This window comes from Saccoglossus kowalevskii, chromosome 20, assembly GCF_978046115.1.
Source record: "Saccoglossus kowalevskii chromosome 20, keSacKowa6.1, whole genome shotgun sequence".
NCBI classification, from domain to species: Eukaryota; Metazoa; Hemichordata; class Enteropneusta; family Harrimaniidae; genus Saccoglossus; species Saccoglossus kowalevskii.
In genome coordinates this window covers 5244036-5266229 of record NC_140660.1, presented here as the reverse complement: position 1 = coordinate 5266229, position 22194 = coordinate 5244036, and the positions used below count along the sequence as shown (strand labels likewise).

At 38.0% G+C, this 22194-nt stretch overlaps 1 protein-coding gene and 3 non-coding genes across 4 annotated transcripts in view; all 4 read left to right on the top strand.

Annotated features, from left to right (window-relative positions):
* LOC100369606 (eIF5-mimic protein 2-A-like) overlaps nucleotides 1–22194 on the top strand; it is a 30048-nt gene that overhangs the window by 3371 nt on the left and 4483 nt on the right. The window contains exons 2-11 of the mRNA XM_085494551.1: nucleotides 3448–3519; nucleotides 5171–5344; nucleotides 6725–6822; nucleotides 12909–12974; nucleotides 13432–13567; nucleotides 14154–14263; nucleotides 17203–17289; nucleotides 18222–18305; nucleotides 18623–18688; nucleotides 20772–20852. Coding sequence (XP_085350677.1) covers nucleotides 3459–3519; nucleotides 5171–5344; nucleotides 6725–6822; nucleotides 12909–12974; nucleotides 13432–13567; nucleotides 14154–14263; nucleotides 17203–17289; nucleotides 18222–18305; nucleotides 18623–18688; nucleotides 20772–20852 — 963 coding nt within the window. The 5' untranslated portion in view covers nucleotides 3448–3458. The remainder of the gene's footprint in view (nucleotides 1–3447; nucleotides 3520–5170; nucleotides 5345–6724; nucleotides 6823–12908; nucleotides 12975–13431; nucleotides 13568–14153; nucleotides 14264–17202; nucleotides 17290–18221; nucleotides 18306–18622; nucleotides 18689–20771; nucleotides 20853–22194) is intronic.
* LOC144357741 (small nucleolar RNA SNORD57) lies at nucleotides 4149–4223 on the top strand. Its single transcript, XR_013421705.2, has one exon. It is a non-coding gene; the product is annotated as a small nucleolar RNA SNORD57 (small nucleolar RNA).
* On the top strand, nucleotides 9885–9959 carry LOC144360281 (small nucleolar RNA SNORD57). The gene has a single exon (XR_013422177.1). It is a non-coding gene; the product is annotated as a small nucleolar RNA SNORD57 (small nucleolar RNA).
* Nucleotides 14581–14655, top strand: LOC144348592 (small nucleolar RNA SNORD57). Its single transcript, XR_013419858.1, has one exon. It is a non-coding gene; the product is annotated as a small nucleolar RNA SNORD57 (small nucleolar RNA).

Below are 22194 nucleotides of genomic sequence, written 5' to 3'. Positions count from 1 at the left end.
TGTAGTTGAATGGCTCACTATACACGTACAGGTAATAAAGTACATTTATTGTCCATTGTCATTGGCAGGTTCAAAAAAATCCAAAACTGAAGTTTGTTTTGCAGATGATATTTTCTCCACATATTTTTTGCCCAAAATATCTTCAATGTCTGCTATAGCAAGTAGCATGTCATCCAATCCTTGTCTCAACATGAAATCTTTCAAGTTAGAGACTGACTGGACTGCCTGGCTGTAATCATTGATGGATGGTTTCTCTGGGTTTGGTGGTGGTGGTGGGGTGTTCTCATCATCACTATCTTCTGCACCTGTATCATCTTCTTCCATCTGGCTCAAAATATCAACTGCTGATTGCTCCCAGTTAACATTGTCTGTGTTGCATGTTGCTAGGTCTCTTTCTATATTGACAATCTCATCTAAACTGCATCCAAACAACTCATGGGACAATTCATCCAACTGTGCTATCTCTGTGTTATCATCATTACTGGATTCATCTGCAGAGAGAAAATTCAAATTAAAGATTAAACAAATGTAATGGCGACATTTAGGGGGAATTAATGAAATATGAAACAAACCTGCCAAGTGGGGAAAAATATTCATAGCACCAGTCATGTTGATATGAAACTGTGTTCCATTCTACCATGGAGGTTAAACATGTTAATGATTCTGGAAAACATTTGATCAGTTCCCTGTGTCCAGGAAAAGTGAGGCAAATATTCTATTGTTTCAGGTAAACTCTGTTATTTAATTTATGCAAAATAGCATTACACAACACAAGTCAATTTCTATTGAAAAATCACCATTGTTTCTTATTGTCTCCTGAGTTTATAAACCAACATAGTGAACAATGTCCAGGAATTTAAAAAACAACACACAAAAAAAAACATTAAAATATAAAAAGAAAAAATAACTTACCAGTAATTTCTGCATTGCTGGTGAAACCACAGGCACTGAAGCACTTTTCTATAGTTGAGACTTCAACTTCTTTCCACGACTGGCTGATCCACATGATTGTATCCAGGACGTTAATTTCTTTCAAAAATTCACTGCCATACTTTGCCTTGTCTTCGTCCATTCTTCGTACGATGTGACGGAGCTGACGTTTTCTGTATTTCAGCTTAGTGGTTTGAATAATCCCCTGATCCATCGGTTGTGATTTAGACGTAGTGTTGGCTGGTAAAAATTGAAGTTTAATGTTCTTTAGGTTGATCGTTGGGTGTGATGGCGCATTATCGGCAAAGAGCAATATTTTTCTTCCTTGGCGTCTCATCTTGCGATCAAATTTGCGAAGCCAGTCCTCAAATATTTTCGAGTTCATCCATGCCTTTTTATTAGCGTAATAATCAACAGGTAAATTCTTTAGATTGATGTTTTTAAAGCAGCGTGGCTTGGTGGATTTTCCGATAACTAATGGCTTCTCTTTATCGCCTACCATGTTTGCACATAACATAACTGTCAGTCTCTCTTTAGATTTCTTTCCACCACGACACTGTTCGCCTTTCACAAATAAAGTTTTATTCATAGTCGCCCGGTAGAAAAGTCCAGTTTCATCCATGTTATAAATGTCTCTGGGTTCATAGCCATCTAGCAGTGATGGTAATTTATCTTTCCATTGTTCGACAATTTCATTATTCACGTCACCGCTTTCGCCAGTCATGATACTAAATACAACGTTGTGACGCTTTCGAAAACTGTCCAACCAGCCATTCGATGCTTTGAAGTCGTCAACTCCGAGATCGCTTGCGAAGGAAAGAGCGCGTTCTTGCATCAAAGGCCCGCTGACCGGAATTTTTCTTGCCATGGCATCCTTGAACCATTCCCAAGTCAGACGATTTATTTCTTCATTGCCGGTCTTTCGAACCTTTCGTTTACGATCCCCGGGTGCATTATTTTCGTATTCATCAAGAATTTCGGCCTTCCTTTTCAGCACATTCTGTATCTGGGTGCGACCAACACCATATTCGACAGCCAATTTACGCGATCCCAAGGAACCACCACTTGCTTCGAAACGGTTTATCATTTCCACCTTCTGAGTTAACGTCAGCGTCTTTCTAATAATTTTTGCCATATTCTTGATTCAATGTTATACGTAGATGTTGTAAGCCAAAGAGTAAATAATAAAGTGATTGAAGTTTGAAGATATCGCTTTGTTCACATGTTTTGTTCTTACGTGTGAGCCAAATTAGCATATGATCACGTGAACAATGTCTTTCAAACGTAAAACTTTGCGATCGCTGTCACAAGTCAGGCTTTGTTTTCAGGTGTTAAACATCCAATAATAACTAATCCCCCATGTGGTAGACATCTCAACGGAAATAAAACAGACTGCCCGGCCTTGTTTAGCACTGCCGTAGTAGCGTTGGTATGGTCGTGACCCTGTCGTACCTTAGGCATACCTCTTTACGGCCATTTCTTTCAACCTTCAACCTTCTCTGTAAACGTCAGTGCCTTCCTAAAAATTTTCGCCATATTCTTGATTCAACGTAATTTTTAAATTTTTTTTACACTCTAGACATCGTTATGTTAATGTAAACATTGATGTTTTGTTCGTACTTACAATCCAAATTAGCATATTTATCACGTGAACAATGCCAGTCAACAGTAAAAGCGTGGTCATTGTTTTTATAATTCCCGTCACTGTTCAGGTTTTGTTTTCAGGTGTTAAAACACCTAATTACAAATGGGCTACTCAATTGAAACAAACTGGCATGTCAGAGGAAATAAACAGTCTGTTCCCTGCTAGTGTAAGTACCCTACGTGTGAAATGAACTGCATGATTGACGGCGGTCGCCGGTCAGTGCAACTGTTCATTGTATACTAGTAATCGAGAGACCGTCTTGATTTAACGCATTTTTATCGTCTCTTCCCCATTTTTACTGCTTTGGACCAAAACACTGGCCGTTATACACAGTAGTGGCCGCCGGTTACCTAGATATTTGGTGACCGCTGGCCGCGTTGTGGAGGTGGCCGTTCTATGCAGTGTCAATTACATGGCAAATTGCACGGGACTGCTGCAGGGTGACCGCTCCGTAGAGGTGACCGTTCTCTGAGGGTGACCGCTAAGACAGGTTTGACTGTACTTGGTGTCTCTTTCAATAATTCCTGTATTATTGTTATATGCTAACACCATATTTGGAAATAGATGCCCTGTCAACTTAGAAGTTGACATCTTTCGTTAAGTCAGACAATAGGTATTAAGTTGCCTCCTCGAGCCCTTTAACGGCCAATTTAATACTCGATGCAACAAAACATTAGTTTTAAAATTCTCGGCAAAACAATAGATTTGTTGGGAGCCATCCGGCTACCCACAACTTGGTAGAAATCACGACAACTGAGGCGCAACATGCATTTGTAGCGAGTGTTTACATATTATATTTTTGTGTAAATTAGCCACCATGTTACTTTGCTTGTGAGAATCTAGTGTTATTGATGTTTTGTTTTTTGTTACAGCTGTCAGTTGTATGAGTCAGAAGACGCCCAAACCTACACTTACAGGTCAGAGGTTGAAGACCAGAAAAAGAGGTATGGCTGGATTTGATTTTTTTTTTTTGATTTTCTTCTCAGCTCAGCAAGTAGTGCCGTTCGTGTAGGTGATTGTCCGTTGTCCATCAACAATTGCATTTTCAATTTCTTCTTGTAAACTACCAGTTTAGTTGCTTAGATATTGATATACAGGTACCTTGGATGAACCAAATTTGTTCAATTTGGCTGATATCAATTCTCTATTTAAGAACCCACAGTTTGATGACATCACATGTGAGAACCCATAGTTTGATGGAATCGCGTGTGAGAACCCACAGTTTGATGTCATCACATGCGAGATCCCACAGTTTGATGTCATCACATGTGAGAACCCATAGTTTGATGTCATCACATGTGAGAACCCATAGTTTGATGTCATCACATGTGAGAACCCATAGTTTGATGTCATCACATGTGAGAACCCATAGTTTGATGACATCACATGTGAGAACCCATAGTTTGATGACATCACATGTGAGAACCCATAGTTTGATGTCATCACATGCGAGAACCCATAGTTTGATGACATCACATGCGAGAACCCATAGTTTGATGACATCACATGCGAGAACCCATAGTTTGATGACATCACATGTGAGAACCCATAGTTTGATGACATCACCATCTGTTCCAAATGATGTGAATATTTTTGTTCCTGACCTCACCATGGAGGATAACAAAAACTGATTTAATGAGACTGATGGAACAGTCGCCAGTTGGACAAAAAATCTTTAGTCTCTGTTTGTGTCTGTCCCTCCACCTGACTGTTGATATTTCTGTACATGCATGCATGTATGTGTGTATGTCTGTGCGTCTGGAGCTGTATCTCAGACATACATTGACCAATTCTCAAAACGTGCACTTACTTGATGATTACTTGACTGGATCAAAGATGGCCAAACTGGCAGCTGATATTTTGTTCTAAAAATACACTAAATCCTAATTTTTTATTTTTGCTCCCAGGTTATTTTCCCAAACAGTAAGACCTAGACAATGTGGTTGTCCAATGTTAAATTATGTGCAGGATTATTGTGCCTTTTAACATAACTGATTTTTATAAGGATCCGAAGTCAAAATAGAATATCTCAAAATCAGGTTGAGTCGACTTGTTGACTACTTTGGGGAATTCTTCAAAAAAAATTGTATGACTTGAGGCACGAACAAAAATAGTGTGGCCTCTGATTTCTTGTGTTTCCACACTTATTTTGTTCATGAATACAGATAGTAAATTTCATTTCACCAAATTACAAATTCCACAACTGTGTTTTTAAAGATCGCTATATTAGTGTACGATAATCTGTTGCATCAATGATGCGTGTCTATGAATTGTTGCATCACAGCTTTTCTTGGTACATCATATAAGCTTTGAGGGCGCACTGCCAGGCATCCTTACAATATCACTCCTGTTACCGTAAAATACTTTATTTTAGCTGGAATAAATTTTTGCTGAAAAGACTTTTTGGGTATTTTGTATAGAATTTATATTTACTGATTTTTGACGAGTTGAATGTGAAATGTGGAAATAAAAGTATATTCGCTGGGAAAAAAAAATAAATTCCAAGCGGAAATAAAGTATTCTACATTATATGGCACACATGTGCTATACCTCACGAGGGCGCTGCTCTGATACATACAGTACTAATTTTTGCAGATGAAAAGGAGAAATATGATCCTATAGGATTCCGTGATGCTGTAATACTTGGTATTTACGATGCCAGTGATTTGGATCAGCTCGCCAAGTTCTTGGATACCGCCGGAAGTCGACTTAATTATCGACGCTATGCAGACGTCCTCTTTGATATCTTATTTGCTGGGGGAATTTTAGGTGAGTTTTACTGGGGTTTTCAAATTTACAAAACTGTGTTTGGAATCAGTCATGTCCAACTTGTGTTTTATTGGTCATGTTCAGAATACAGTCAAACCCGTTTTAGACAGTTATATAATGATGCACCTACCTATAGTGACCATTTTTTCGGGGGCTATAATGTACGAGTAACCTGTGTTAAGAAATGCACCAATGTACCATGCATTTCTATGGGTTATAAACAGGCTTCTGTAGAACACTGGTTGGAGAGCCAGTGAAAACAGCAGACATTGTGAAAACAGCATAAACTCAACTACAAAACAATCCCAAACGACCAAATTTATATATGTTACACGTGTTACCTCGTTGCTCTGTTCAGCAATATATTTTTTTTGGGAGTTTTTCATCATTGTGGTCGCCAGTTGTGGTTGCCAGGCAATGAAAATGCCTGGATGTTTGCTCGCATGAATAAGGGCAATGTTTGTATAACTGTATGCTTGAGACGGATAATTTTTTGTTTTGGACTGGTAAAAATTAAAACGTATTTGCGCGATAGTCTGGTAAAAGTTTTCTCTGGGCTGCTTTAATTTTAATAAAAAAGTATTTTGGATCAAGTTAAACACAGTTTGCTTCGAATGGCTGATAAAAAGATGATGAAACAATGAACGCAGCAATTTAAAATAAAAAAAATTATATAATTGTGCATGTTGGATTTCTGTGATGCTTACTTGAAATGAAATTAGGATTTCAATTTCTAAAATAAGAACTTTGTAGTACTAGTATCTACCTATGTTAATAATATGAAACATATTTAGGCATATTACTCCAAAAAATTTTTGGATATGTATCAACATCAGTTTATTGGCTAAATATATTAAAAATATACATAGAAATTGGATTGGCCTTGCGCACATAGGTTTGAAAGCCACCCAGTCGGTTTTGAAAGCCAACCAAACTAAACAAGCTTGAAAAACTAGTTAAGTATTAAAGGCCCAGGTATACTATAAATACGCTCCTAAACAATAGGGATTATTTTCTTGCTTGTTACGCTGTAGTAAACAGTTCAAGCCAAGCTCCAGTAAAAACGCGTTTTCTCGAACTTGCAGGTCTATTATGTCGTGCCAAAGTGGATGCATTGGTGACTATGAATATCACAGCAGTGACTGTGTGTAGTATTTATGACAATAAATAGTGTACGGGTTGAGATTTTGGCGGATAAAAGTCAAAAACATGAACCGGGGAAAGGGATGCGCGACTAATCTTGAATAATTAACTACTGTCAATCAAAGTCAGGTGATGTTGGACCGCTGAAACGGGATGCGTCATAGGCTATGCAAGTGATTAACAACACATAGCCCAGGGCAAGTGAATTGGGCTTTTAAGTATCATTTCTGATTACAGCCCCTGGTGGTGGACTGATAGAAGATGAGAAAGCTAGATGCGAGCTGTGTGTGTTTCTAGCAGACAATGATCTGGATGCCATGAAGGCATGGGCACAGGTAAATATACACACACACAACCATATCCATTTTGTTAGTTTTTTTCTCCATTTTTTGACTTCAGTGTATTAAGTACATTCACCTTGACCATGTGTTTATGTGTGTGTTGCGTAATCTTGGCATTGTTACACAATTATCACAGTTGGTCTACTGTAAAGTACTTTATTTTAGCTGGAATTTTCACTGAAAAAAACGTTTTGGGTGTTTTGTATGAAATTTATTTTCACTGATTTTTGTCAAGTTGAATGTAAAATATAGGGAAAAGGGTATATTCGCCGAATTTTATTTTCACTGAATCATCCCTTCAGCCAAAATAGCAAAAATAAATTCCAAGCAAAAATACAGTATTTTGCAGTATTTAAAAATGTAGTGTTATGATTATTCATGAGATGCAGTGACGTTGTGGAACCCGGGAGTGAAACTTATCCAAAAGAGGAAAGTAGGTGTGTGTTTATGCTAAAATATGTGCGCCAGGGTAATGTGTTTGTTGGTTGCATAGGGATCTTTTCAAAAGTTGCCTTCCTATTGCTCATTAGCCAGGCTGCTCATTAGCATAATTTCCATGTTGACAAGCGTATGAAGCACTGTAGAATAGACAAGTTATGGAAATTTGCGTCAACGCAAAGATTTATTAAGTTGTCATGGCCTGGCCAGTCTAAGGTGAATGCTATTACTGAAAGTTAGGTCATTTTGATGCACAGTTCAGGGTTCTCCCCAGAAAAAATGCATAGCGCCGGGGCTAATTTGCATAATAATTTGCATATCATTTACATATCTTTCCTTCATTGATTAACAGAACTTATTTACAATTATGAATATTAGTGAGCTCAGTCACAGGGCAAATATTTTTTTTAATGGAATCAACACATTATGTTTCACAATTTAGAAGAGTTTGAAACATTCTCGAAATACAAATGCTGCAGACTAAAAACAAACACAAATAAATTATTGTTGCAATTTAATTGTTTTGTAAAACGTTGAAGGAAACGCATTCAAAACGTTAAGCCAGATTTATGTTCACGAATCTCATAATTTTATTCACTCCAAAAACATTCTCCTTCAAAAAAATCGATCACGTAATTAATTGACGTATTGTTGTAATTTATTATTCGTACCATCAACTTCTAAAACGTTTACAATTACAGTAATGAGCGAACAAATAAAGCTTCAAAACGATCATCAAAGTTACGACGAGACATAACTTACTTGGCCATGTTATACACCAGTTATAGCAATAATTCCTCAACAAATTTAACTTTTTTTTTTATATGAAATGTAAGTAAAATCCGACTTATTTTTATCGGGAGCGATTATTTTTGATCACTTGATCGCTTCGGTAAAAAAAACCAGACTCGCCATGATGTTTGTGAAACATTAGCATGTGTCCTTTGACCCGATGGGTCAAGAATGCCATTAACCAATCAAAATGCCGCATGGTAGAACCCGAAGTTTTCCGAATGGTAGTGATCATAAAGATTACATTGCGGAAGTAAAGCGATGTCGTAGCACGATGTGTTGGCATCGATTTCAATTGACAACTGCATGATAGCTTTCGAAATAGGTGATTTGCAATATTTAAAAGGTAAATTAGGTCTTGAAAGAAGAGTTTTTACATGATTCGCAATGATAACAGTTCAAATGTATTTTACCAAATAACGCAATAAACACGTTGTTTTTTTCTTGAGTAGCGTGAACTGATCGTGAACTCCGATTTGACCATGTTATATCGAGGTGGAATTGATTTTGAAATAATTTTAGCTTTCAATCTAAAGACTGTGTCTATCGCAGAAAGTATTTACTTACAAACAAAGAGGTGCTAATTCCACAAATTTGACTAGCCGCTACGTATCGTGCGACTAGGTCTATTGTTTATAAATTATAATCCACGACTGACAGGATGCGTGTCGGTCGGTACGTAATTATACTAACAATCAGACAATAGTCCTCGCATTTCCGTGGTGGTCACTAATTTTGAGTGACGGTCGGGGCCGACCGACGTGGCGAACAAAGATTTTTCACATCTGATATTGGCATGTCAAATATGAAATCAAGCGCCGAGGTGGGAACACATAGCGCCGAGGTCCCAAGTGAAGCGCCGAGATTCACAGGTATAGCGCCGCGGACCTCGGCGCTAAAAAGCCCTGGGGAGAACCCTGCAGTTTAAAATTGCTGATTTATTGTGCTGATTTGGTCAAATGTCAAATGAAGCTGCTTTTGAAAAATATAAGTTGTTTTATGGACTCATTCAGGTTTCAATAATTTGCCTTTTATGAGAGATGGAATGTTTTTAACACAGCCATGGCTGCAGCCTCTGTTCGTGAACTGCGTTTGCACAATTTATTGAAGATCTGCGTGATGCGTCAATGCATTGTGTTACTCCCATGATGAGTCTCAATGATGTACATTAATTTTTCTACTTGATGACATCACATGAAGGAACCCACAGTTTGATGACATCACATGGGAGAACCCACAGTTTGATGACATCTTGTGAGAACCCACAGTTTGATGACACCTCGTGTGAACCCACAGTTTGATGACACCTCGTGTGAACCCACAGTTTGATGACACCTCGTGTGAACCCACAGTTTGACGACACCTCGTGTGAACCCACAGTTTGACGACATCTCGTGTGAACCCACAGTTTGACATCTCGTGTGAACCCACAGTTTGATGACATCTTGTGAGAACCCACAGTTTGATGACATCTTGTGAGAACCCACAGTTTGATGACATCTTGTGAGAACCCACAGTTTGATGACATCTTGTGAGAACCCACAGTTTGATGACATCTTGTGAGAACCCACAGTTTGATGACATCTCGTGAAAACCCACAGTTTGATGACATCTCGTGAAAACCCACAGTTTGATGACATCTCGTGAAAACCCACAGTTTGATGACATCTCGTGAAAACCCACAGTTTGATGACATCACATGTGAGAACCCACAGTTTGATGACATCACATGTGAGAACCCACAGTTCGATGACATTACATGTGAGAACCCACAGTTCGATGACATCACATGTGAGAACCCATAGTTTGATGACATCACCATCTGTTCCAAATGATGTGAATATATTTGTTCCTGACCTCACCATGGAGGATAACAAAAACTGATTTAATGAGACTGATGGAACAGTCATAAATTGTACATGAATTTAGTCTTCATTGTTTTTGTCTCGCCACCTCTGGGCTCTCTCTGGAATTTGCTAGGTAATAGTAAATTTACTAATCAAGAAAAAAAAGTATTAGTAAACTTTGTCTGGAAACTGTGGAGCATTTTCCCGCGACCGAGCACAAAAGGGAAGAGAGAAGGAGCTGTCCCCTCTGTCGTCCGCCGAAAACAAGAACAGCATGCTGAAAATGGTGCTTGCTGGTAGCATCCTGAGCTCTAATTTTGTGTGTGATTTCATGGCATCAAATTAGGCAGTCTGCTCCACAAAATGTACCATTTATGATGGTACAACAAAACACCACAACAAAATATGCAATGTAGACACCAGAACCTTTATTCGAATAACTCAGTATTAATTAAACATATTCATGATAAGCTCACATTGTTAACAGTGGGGAAAATAGTCATCATTCAAAAGTTCACTAAGTTCACTGCCTAGAACACAAGTCATCCTGTGAATAAATTTTCATGAGAAATTTCTCAGAAAAAAACTCTATGCCAATCAATATTATTATGAAGTAATCTCCCGTGCTCATCATGCAAACCCGCATGTTGACGTTTATGACGACACAAAATGACTATTATTTTCATCGAAATTTCTGAATTAAAGTGAAAAAGTAACTAAAGTAACTAAAGTAACTTTCGGTCTTGTAACTCGATCTCAATGCTAAGAATGCCCGGTAAGAATGTTACACAAATTATAGTATTTTTCGATCGATTCGCTAACATTGTCTCACCTTCCATTAGCTGTGGAATCATAGCCCTATGTTGCCGACCGCATTATTTACGTGACAGACACTGGCCGGCCCATGTTCGACATACAACAACAAAAATAAAAACAAGACGTCCGAATGAAATTGGTAGGGCAAAATTAGATTGTATGTCGCACCAAAGAGCTACGGAACCGCAGCTAACCTTCCATTATTTCTGAAATCATGCTGCAGTACGATCAACTTTCCGTTTCTTGGTGCTGTCAGGGTTAGGACACCCATGGGTTTCTGGTTCTGTACACGATTTAGTGGTTTCTCCATCTCGTCGTGAAAAATACTCGTCGAGCAGATGTCTGCTCCTTTTTGACGTAGTCTCCATTTTCAATAAATAAACAAATCACATGTTTGATAAGGGCGACATGAAACCGTCCCATACTGAGAGTAGAGTTGCGGGGTATCTTGAAACACATGTCGACTAAACTACGCATGTGCGATGACACCAAAATAACTTTAGAGTGGAAAAGTACATTCAGTGGCAGTTCCGTGTTGATCGCGATCACCATGTAACAATTGTTGCAATCTTAGAAGTAACGGGATATTGTTAAAATGGCAATCACTCAAACCGTAACACGCGTGATGATCACAGTCGAGTCTTGACAATTAAATGAGGGCGATTTGCGAGGGTATTTTTTACAAAATGTGTTCGTAAATCCTACTAATAGATATTTATTTTGTTCGTAAATCTTGTCCAAATTTCGTAATTTACGACATTTGCGAGCGACAGCGAGAGCACAGCACCTGACTGTTCACATACATGAGTGCATGTGCCTGTTTGCGTTTGAAGCTGCATCTCAAACATACCTTGACCAATTCTGCTCAAACTTTTTACATACTTCACCCCTAGTCTAGTTCCAAAATTTGAATTTTTTTGATGACATGTACTCTGTAGTGTTTGTATTGGGTTATTTTCACATGAACAGTACATCAAATCCACTGCAAACTCATCTATGCATTGTCATGTTGTAAGTATCCGAGGTAAACCTTCAAAGTTGTATTGTCGACAAAATTGTTCAAAGTTGATGTGTGAAGTAATAAATGCAACAGTTTATGATATTAGTAAGATGGTCGCTGCAGTTTCTTAGATTTCATTGTGATTGAGTTTTCAGCATCTTGGGGTGTCATCAAGTCACTGTGTTTTCAGCATCCTTGGGGTGTCAAGTCACTGTGTTTTCAGCATCCTTGGGGTGTCATCAAGTCACTGTGTTTTCAGCATCCTTGGGGTGTCATCAAGTCACTGTGTTTTCAGCATCCTTGGGGTGTCATCAAGTCACTGTGTTTTCAGCATCCTTGGGGTGTCATCAAGTCACTGTGTTTTCAGCATCCTTGGGGTGTCATCAAGTCACTGTGTTTTCAGCATCCTTGGGGTGTCATCAAGTCACTGTGTTTTCAGCATCCTTGGGGTGTCATCAAGTCACTGTGTTTTCAGCATCTTGGGGTGTCATCAAGTCACTGAGTTTTCAGCATCCTTGGGGTGTCATCAAGTCACTGTTTTCAGCATCTTGGGGTGTCATCAAGTCACTGTTTTCAGCATCTTGGGGTGTCATCAACTCACTGTTTTCAGCATCTTAGGGTGTCATCAAGTCACTGAGTTTTCAGCATCTTAGGGTGTCATCAAGTCACTGAGTTTTCAGCATCTTAGGGTGTCATCAAGTCACTGAGTTTTCAGCATCTTAGGGTGTCATCAAGTCACTGAGTTTTCAGCAACTTGGGGTGTCATCAAGTCACTGTGTTTTCAGTATCTTAATCAAAGAACTAAACTACAAAATTAGTATTTGATGTGAAGTAGTTTCCATTGGATTAGTCACAGATGTACACCAAACTTATGAATTACCTATGATTTTGCAATTTATAAAATGACCATTTTTGTTATTTCTGCGTCCTGGTGAACTTCAGAAACAAAGATTACGGTACTTACTTCATGTCAGTTGTGTTTATTGTGCTTTCCAAGTAGAATTGAAACAGAAATGCAATATTGAATTTATTTAATGGAAATGGCAACGATACATCTTGTTTTAGACAAGTATACTACCATAATAATCAAAATTGGAAAGACTTTCAACTAAGTTTTGTTGACAAAACGACCTCAACTCACACAAATGCTTGTGTAGCATTAATTGACTCAGTTCATTTTATTGTAGGTTTTTAACCTGCTGATCCGCAGATACAAATACCTGGAGAAGGCATTTGAAGAGGAGATGGCAAAGGTACTGAGATTAGTTGTTTATTATTTGTCAAAATGTTTATATTTTTGTCTGTTTAGATACTAAAAATAAGTGAGGGGATTCTCGGCCAAAGTAAGGAACTGTGGAAATCCAAAATATTTTCTTGCCAGCTTTCTGTGGTTTTTGCATTGGTTTTGATCCTTAAGTTTTTCATCATACATAACAAATTTGACTGCTGACATAGGCTGAACATATGACATAGTGCATTTGGAACTTTATATTTTACAGGAAGTGGGTAGTTAAAAGTGTTTTAATATTTTTCTTTTAATGTTATACTTATTTCTTGTGATAACACTTACCAATGGTGTAAGTGATATCTGGTGACAGTTTAGCTGATTCTAACGATGTATGCTACGACTCATTTCAGATCCTAATGTTTCTCAAAGGATATGGTGACAGTTTAGCTGATTCTAACCATGTATGCTACGACTCATTTCAGATCCTAATGTTTCTCAAAGGTTACACCGAAGAAGAACGGAGTAAACTCGCTAAAATCACAGCTTTGTTCTTGTCCCTTGGTAGAGTACAGGCTACAATACTGAACAGCTTGTTCAACGATCAACTTGTGAAAGAAGGTAAATAGAACAATTAAAAAAAAAAAAAGGCCTGGCATGCCCAGCTATGAATGTAAACCCAAAAGTCACATAGGGATTTCAACAATGTATACGGGGAAATGTACATTTATACATATGCATAGATCTAACTATACAGTGATACAGAAATAAACATGCTACATAAAATAAAATAATCAATTCCAGAACATTCACAAAGTTATTGTACAAAAGAATGACATGTGTTGGACCTCTGAGGTTCAAAACCAATGACAATTATTGACTAGGTAAATCTCTTCACCACCAGACTTTCTCTCCTAAATTGTTGTGCACTTTTTTCTTGATATTCTACAATATTTCTGGAAATAAACCCAAAGTTAATAGCCAACAGACAAAATTTGAGGCAATTTCAGTTTTTACTCGTAACATTTTGGCTGCTTGTCCGAATCTTCGGAAGACAAGTAGACTATAAAATTGACCGGTATATAGAGGGTTGGAGACCCACAAAATAAAAGATAACCGGACTAGTTTTGCACACGCTAATGTAATACTATCATAATTTTCAATCAAGGTGGTGATAAATGTTCAATAATATTAAATTTGTTGATAGGTATTGCGTTAGAGTTCGCTACTGAGATGTTCACGGTATGGTTAAGTGAGAAAGATATTGGTAATGTGTCATATGCACTGAGAAAAGCACAGCTGGAGACAAAGTTATTGGTATGTATTAAAATTTGGTATCTCCACTGCAGTGGTTGCAGTCTGTCTGTAGGTTTCTGCACACATCATTGAAATGTAGTTAGATCTGCATGGTGCATCTGTACATTAGTTTGTCCAGTTGATGACATCAGATGTGAGAACCCACAGTTTGATGGCAATAACACGCAAGAACCAAGTTTGATGACATCACATGCGAGAACCTACAGTTTGATGACATTGCCTGCGGGAACCTACAGTTTGATATCATCACATGCGAGAACCTACAGTTTCATGACATCACATGTGAGAACCCATACTTTGATGACATCACCATCTGTTCCAAATGATGTGAATATTTTTGTTCCTGACCTCACCATGGAGGATAACAAAAACTGATTTAATGAGGCTGATGGAACAGTCATAAATTGTTAGATTTTTTTTATCCCAAGCTAAATTACCTTTTCACCACTAGTTCCCTCTTTTCATCACAAAATAGTCCTGTTTATATCTAAAATTTCTTCAGAAGATTAGGACAAATATAGCCAAATTTTTTGAGTAAAAACTGAAAATTGTCTGTTGGCTACAAAATTAGGGTTCATTTCCAGAAATATTGAAAAAAAACAAGAAAAAAAGTGCAGAAAAATATTGGCAAAGTCTGGTGGTGAAAAGGCTAGCTGCAATGCATTGTGTTCTGTTTATGTTATAACAAGGCATAAAAAATGACACACTATTTTAATTTGAGAAACTAATTTTTGCAAATCCTGTGAGTCAATGAAGTTTCAAATTTTGTAGCAGTCTAATTCTTAACACTTTCACTGCCAGACTTTCCTGTCCAAATTATTCTGCACTTTATTCTTCAATATTTCTTGAAATGAACCCTAACTTAAGTGTCAACAGTCAAAATCTGAGTCAGTTTTAACTTTTTAAAAATGTGGCTATTCTGGTATGGTACAGTACATTTTTGGTGTATGTTGGCTCTTAACCCTTTGCGCCCCAATGCGGCCATATACGGCCGCTTATTTCTGACCAAAGATAACCCAATTCGGTCGTAAAAGGCCACCCGTTAATGCACTGTCAAAATCCCAATGCGGCCGTAAACGGCCGGTATTTCATAGATTGAAACAGAAGTTGATTCTGATCTCCCATGATCTTTGCATGAAAAAATAAATTGTTGATGAAAATAATTAGAAATACAGGTATGTTCAGACTGAAAATTATATACGAATTGTCCTCGTACTTTTCTTGTACAACGGGTTTTTCGGACGGTGTCTGTGAAGAGCTGTGACAATTTGCATAAATAAGCAAACACAGCGGCATGTTTGGTGAAAGTTCATTTATTCTACCGCAGTTTTTATCCAAAATAAACGCATAACGCATAATACATATAAAATTTATATTCATCTGAACTGGAAACATTATTTAAATAAATTACCTATATAAAATGTTGTTTTTCCTTGTCGGCGAGTTTTTAATGTCGAAAAATCAGACTGTCATCGCAATCAGTCTTGCGTACCAGCAGCAGAGGTCAACACGTGAAAATTGCCGTAGTTGCTGGTTCCGTAAAAAAAGCATCCCAGTTTCGTTGCTATTTTTCACTGCAAGTCCTTATTTCGCCTCTGTTGTATTTCCACTGGATATCCATGTATTTTTTTCATTCACAGTGTTCAAATATCGCTTTAAAATGGGGGTTTTAAACGGGAATATCCAATGACCTCTGTAGACGACACTGTCATCAATTACCGTTGGTTTGAATATTTAAACACGATCACTGTGTCGTTGCCCCGGTAATTCCCGCCCTACTGTTCCATATGTATATTCCTAATAAAGAATCCTGCCAAATAAGAAATACTTCTTCCGAATATATGAATAAATTACACACTAATTTGACTGTGGCGGGAATATGCAAGGTTTTTCAGTGGTTGACAGACACGATCATTCAGTTGACCTCCACTGCGTATTTGCATTTGTTTGTAAACACAGCTGACTTGTAATCAAACGAATTAAATTCCTGTCGAGTATTTTTGGATTTTTTATGCAATTATTCACAACTATTTGTGTGATACGTTTAAAGTTTTAACTCGGTGATGAATTTCCAAACTGTGAGCGAACAGCAGACTGCGGGCCCCAGTACCTGGATGCCACAACAACCGGCCTACTCGGAGCTGTCATCGCAAACTGATCGTGACGCAATTCTGAGATTTTTCGATGAGTCTGATTCAGACACTGAGTTTGAAGGCTTTACAGTGGAAGAAATAGACGAAGGGAGATTGAGATGTGAATTGCTATGCCAAAATACCAACTGTGGCAGTGGCAGTGACATCGATCCTAATGATCTGTTAGACTTGCTGAATGCCGATGCCGACAGTGACTCGGACTCTGATGCCGATGACATCGCCGATACACCAAACATCTGGTCAAATGAAAGGACCGATGTGAACATTCCAGCACATGACGACCAGTTTTCAGGACCAAGACATGGTGTTGGTTTTTTAAATTATATTTTACGGACGATTTTTTGGATTTGTTGGTCGGGGAAACAAATAAAGACTTCATTTGGGTGCAAGTTTTGTAATGTATTTCTGTGTAAAGATGACTGCTTTATCAGGTACCATGCCTGTATGTTACAGCATTGAGTAATATTTTTTTATAATAAATTAGAAACCAAGTGAATTGTAAATAAAATGTGTTTTTTTTTTTAAATGAAATGAAACTACAGTGTCCTAGTCTTCTTTTCCCTGTGTACATGTCAACCTACCTGGCTCACACTGAATTGGTAAAAAGTTTTGGGTAATGGGAGTACAAATATGCAAATTAGTAATGGGCCCCCCCCCCCCCCCCCCGCAACATTGTTGCAACAAAGTATCTATGGTGTGCAAAGGGTTAACAGAAATGCACTCCTGTAGAGCAAATACAGTATCCGTGTAGGAATAATGAAATAAATATTGTTATCTTGTGTCCAGAATTACCTGCCAGTTAACAAACGTACTCCAGAAAACTTCGCCAAACATTTCAACGATGTAGGACTTGACAAGCTGGTAGCTTTCATGGTATGTATCACTTTTAATGTTCAGTTGTTGTATTTCTGTAATATTCAAATGATATCACGTAGATAACGTACTTGTCAAGCATTGTGACAGAAATAGAACGCAGGGAGTCGTCACCTACGCATGCGTCAGATGGCGTTAGCGTGTCATTGTTTATAAAAAAGCGTCTACCCATGAACCGCACGTTACCCCTGTATTGAGTCTCAATTCCTGCGCATGCACAGGTGACGACCCTCCCGCTTTAAGTCAACTTTGTGATATTGCATTTTTATTGAAAGTGAATTACTTGTCATGGGTAATTTTTTTATGAATATTCAATACGCAGTATTGGCCAATTTGCCTAACAATATAGTATGTTGATGACTTATGTTGTGTTCATTGTTATGCTAAATGTTTTTTATTGTTCATCCAAAACTTAACAGTTGGGAACCTCTACTCTATAATGCTCTGGGGTGAACCCTGATTTTCAAATCAGACAAATCAAGTGGCTCTGCAGAATGTAATATTAGGTCATCACGAGGATGCCGCAAAGTATGCACAAAGGCAGTACAGCACGAGTATTGACTGAGGTGCAGGGGAGGTTGATGTAACCATGTACTGTCTGAGTGCATACTTTTTGGTATCCTTGTAATAACCTTATTATTATACACCTTTTCCTCCCAAGGATACATCATGGGAATGCCGAAGTACAAAAAGATTGGAACAGATTGAGCGAACTTTATTGTGTGTGGTCAGGTCAAACTTCAAATAAATTACCCGAGTGTCTGCCATGTTTGTTTTAATTATTAGAGGACGCTTACGTGCGTAATCTGTCCATATTTGGAATTCGCATTTTCTAATATGTTAGGATGTAAATACTGCAAAATTATGGCACGCTGTAACTTGTGACGTTAATGTGACAGATGTATAATAATTACTTTTATTGTCTGTTTCAGAGAATTCAGCGAAATGTTGAGTGCAAAAAAGAACTTCAAAATGAAGTGTCTGAAATGATTCGTAATCAAGACTCCGTCAGAGAGGTAGGATGATTGTTTTGTTGTCTTGACATCAGAGTATAAATAAATTCTTGTAAAATACTTTATTTTCACTTTGGAATTATTTTGGTTATAGTCTGAAAGACTAATTTACCTATGCATGTTGATACAGGATTACTTGTGTAGTATTTCTCATTACTCTACAAGTCCAGTTGACATGCTATAATAATAATATATCATCTCGAACCATTGTCAAGCTTTGTGTACAGTGAGCTTAACACACTGATACAGATGATACAATTGCCTTTTGATGTTTGTAGACGTTGGAATCAATTCAGTGAAACCACTATTTTTCGTTTCAGATTGGTGTTCATTGTAAAGAACAGATGAAACTGAACAATTTAGAAGAATTTGAAGTGACTGTTCTGGTGAGTTGTACCATGTGTAAACTGTAGATTCTACGCTGCACACCCTGCACTGTGATGTGTGCACCCGGCGCTGTGACGCTGTGCACCCGGCACTGTGACGCTGTGCACCCGGCACTGTGACGCTGTGCACCCGGCACTGTGACGCTGTGCACCCGGCACTGTGACGCTGTGCACCCGGCACTGTGACGCTGTGCACCCGGCACTGTGACGCTGTGCACCCGGCACTGTGACGCTGTGCACCCGGCACTGTGACGCTGTGCACCCGGCACTGTGACGCTGTGCACCCGGCACTGTGACGCTGTGCACCCGGCACTGTGACGCTGTGCACCCGGCACCGTGATACATACGCTGCACCAACAGTTTTGACAACACAATAATAATGTCACAAGACTATTTTTACCGCCTACCACCATTTCGTTTGCACGAGTTCCTCTGAATTCACTCTTTGCAGACGCAGTAATTTGGAACATTGTATCATTGTTATCCATAATTTTAACTTTTAGTGTGTTTACGAACATTACTAATATAAGACTTGTTTATGCAGAGTACCCTGCACAATTTAGATGGCGAGCTAAGTAAGCTTTAAGCCAGCTTGAAAAACTAACTACTGTAGAATACTTTATTTTCGCTTGGAATTTATTTTCGCTGAAGGGATGATTCCGTGAAAATAAAATCTAGCGAATATACTTTTTTTCCTATATTTCACATTGAACTCATGAAAAATCAGTGAAAATAAATTCCAAGCAAAACACCCAAAAAGCCTTTTCAGCGAAAATTAATTCCAGCGAAAATAAAGTATTCCACAGTAAATGTTAAGTTATGCTTAAACCTTACTGTACTGGTCAGTAAATATGCAACAATTGTCCCAGATTTCTGAAACTAATGCTGAACATGTACATCTAAATTAAGTTTTCAGACTTTTGTGGTGTCCGCTCGCTGAATTCTGTTTGACAATCAAAAATACACTTTATCACAAAATCAAACTTTTACCATTAAGAGTGATCTTTGATGTTCACTTCAGTTGTTTCTGTATGATTTTCATTTCAATCGAATCAACTGAAGTGCTCGGTGATTGTCGGCAAGGCAGATAGATACCTTGCTATCACCATAGCTGCTACATTTATTAGTATGCATTACTTAAAGGGAGGTGGTCGTCGCGTGTTTGAATTTTATGTGAACAATGTATTTTACATACATTGTGTACCTCGCTATGAGTTCAACGACACGGAGCGACGACCACCGCCCTTTAACATACCAAAGGCTTTAAGAAAACTTTTTCCATCAATACAAATAAATACTGTAAAATATTTTATTTTCGCTTGGAAGTAATTTTCGCTATTTTCGCTGAATATTCTTTTTTACCTATATTCTACATTGAACTCGTCAAAAATCAGTGAAATTAAAATCCATACTAAACACCCAAAAAGTTTTTTCAGTGAAAATTGATTCCAGCTAAAATAAAGTATTTCACAGTATTGAACAGTTGCATGTAAAATTCACCTGTATATTTTAGATATAGTCCTGAAAGACTCCTTTATGCATGCATGTTGATGCAGGATTACTTGTGTAGTATTTCTCATTACTTTACAAGTCCAGTTGACATGCTATAATAATATATCATCTCGAACCATTGTCAAGCTTTGTGTGCAGTGAGCTTAACACACTGATACGGATGATACAACTAAAGAAATTTACTCAGTTTGAAATGATACAATTTATCGTGAAAAAATTATGGAATTATGAGGCAGGACTTCTAAGCGTTTTGGAGAATGCATGTTTGCACTGACGGCCGCTGATGATTTTCGTAATCTGCAGAAGAGCACAGAGAGGTTGTGTTGTCATGCCACACGATCAATTGGTGATTTTTTGTTCACAAGGAATGATTCAGTGAAAATAAAATCCAGCATTCAACGCGCCAAAAATCAGTAAAAATAAATTCCATACAACACGCCTAAAAAGTCTTTTCAGTGAAAATAAAGTATTTTAGAGTATCAGTGATATTTCACGTTAAACATCACTACTGTGAATGATGTGCATCTATACAATGTGATAAATAACATAACTACAATTGTATTAAATTCAGTTATGGAGAAGTTTGATGGATGCCGTTGAGTGGAATAAGAAAGAAGATTTAGTGGCAGAACAAGCACTGCGACATCTCAATGTAAGTCGTCTGTATCAGATTACTTGAATATTTCTTGAGATGACGACAAATTTACTAATATCCTCTTAGTACTTCTCTGGTGTTTGTAATATGATAGTCTCCATGCAGGCTAAACCCTATACTGTCCCAATCAGCAAAATTGTATTTGAAACAAACCACAAAAAATTTTCGTCTGACTACCCAGACATTCATTTTTTTTACCAGCCTGACTGGATAGTTACCTATTTTAGTCTTATAAGTGGGTAGTAATTTAAAAACCTGACTACAGCTTCTACCACAGTCCGTTTATTGGTTTATAAACAAGTCATGAAGCCAAAAACCTTAACTTAACTAACCTTAACTACATGCAAGTACAAGTGCAGATCAAACTGAAAAAGGATCTGTGCTTTTGCATAATTAAAACCCAAAATGCCATGAACCAAAGACAGAGATTTACCTATGCATGTTGATACAGGATTACTTGTGTAGTATTTCTCATTACTCTACAAGTCCAGTTGACATGCTATAATAATATCATCTCGAACCATTGTCAAGCTTTGTGTACAGTGAGCTTAACACACTGATACGGATGATACAACTACCGTATTTGTTCTATTAGAAGCGCATTTTCAAAATAAATATCTCATAAACCCAAACTACGTACTGTATCATTAGTTTCATTCACACATAGCTCCCTTGCATGGGCTAAGAGGTCAAAAACATTAGTTTATTTCAACAAAGCGTGATTAAACTCTTAGTACACGTAGCCATAGATAAAAAACGATTGAAACTTTGTATATTCTTAACAAGTTTGAGCATTCGTTAGTCTGTGCAACTGTTTGCTCTTGTAGTTCTAGTCCAGAGTTTTAAATCTGGTTTTGTCCTCACCTTAAACTAGTGGCAATCGCTCTTACCCCCTCCCTCCACTTTGCACGATTTAAAGAATCCCTCATCCTCATCCCAACCTTCCCACTCTCCTCCTCCACTTGCATCTTCCACGTCTTCTTTGGCCTTCCCCTTTTCCTTGAACCACTCACCTAAATCAAGGGCCCTTCTTAATACATGCCCATCTTCCCTCCTCAGCACATGCCCATACCAACGTACCCTGTTTGCCTTCGCCAACCGATCTACCGCTTCATTCAAACCCAACATCTGCATCAAGTTCTCAGTTAACTTTCTGTCCATCAACTTCACCCCGCACATCACTCTCACCATCGCTCTCTCTGTCCTCCTTAAAATACCCAGCTCATTTTCACTCAAACACCATGTCTCGCTCCCATACAGCAATGCTGATCTCACACAACTCTTATAAACTATTCCTTTCATCTCTAAGGGAAATCTCTTCCCATATAGTAGCTCTCCA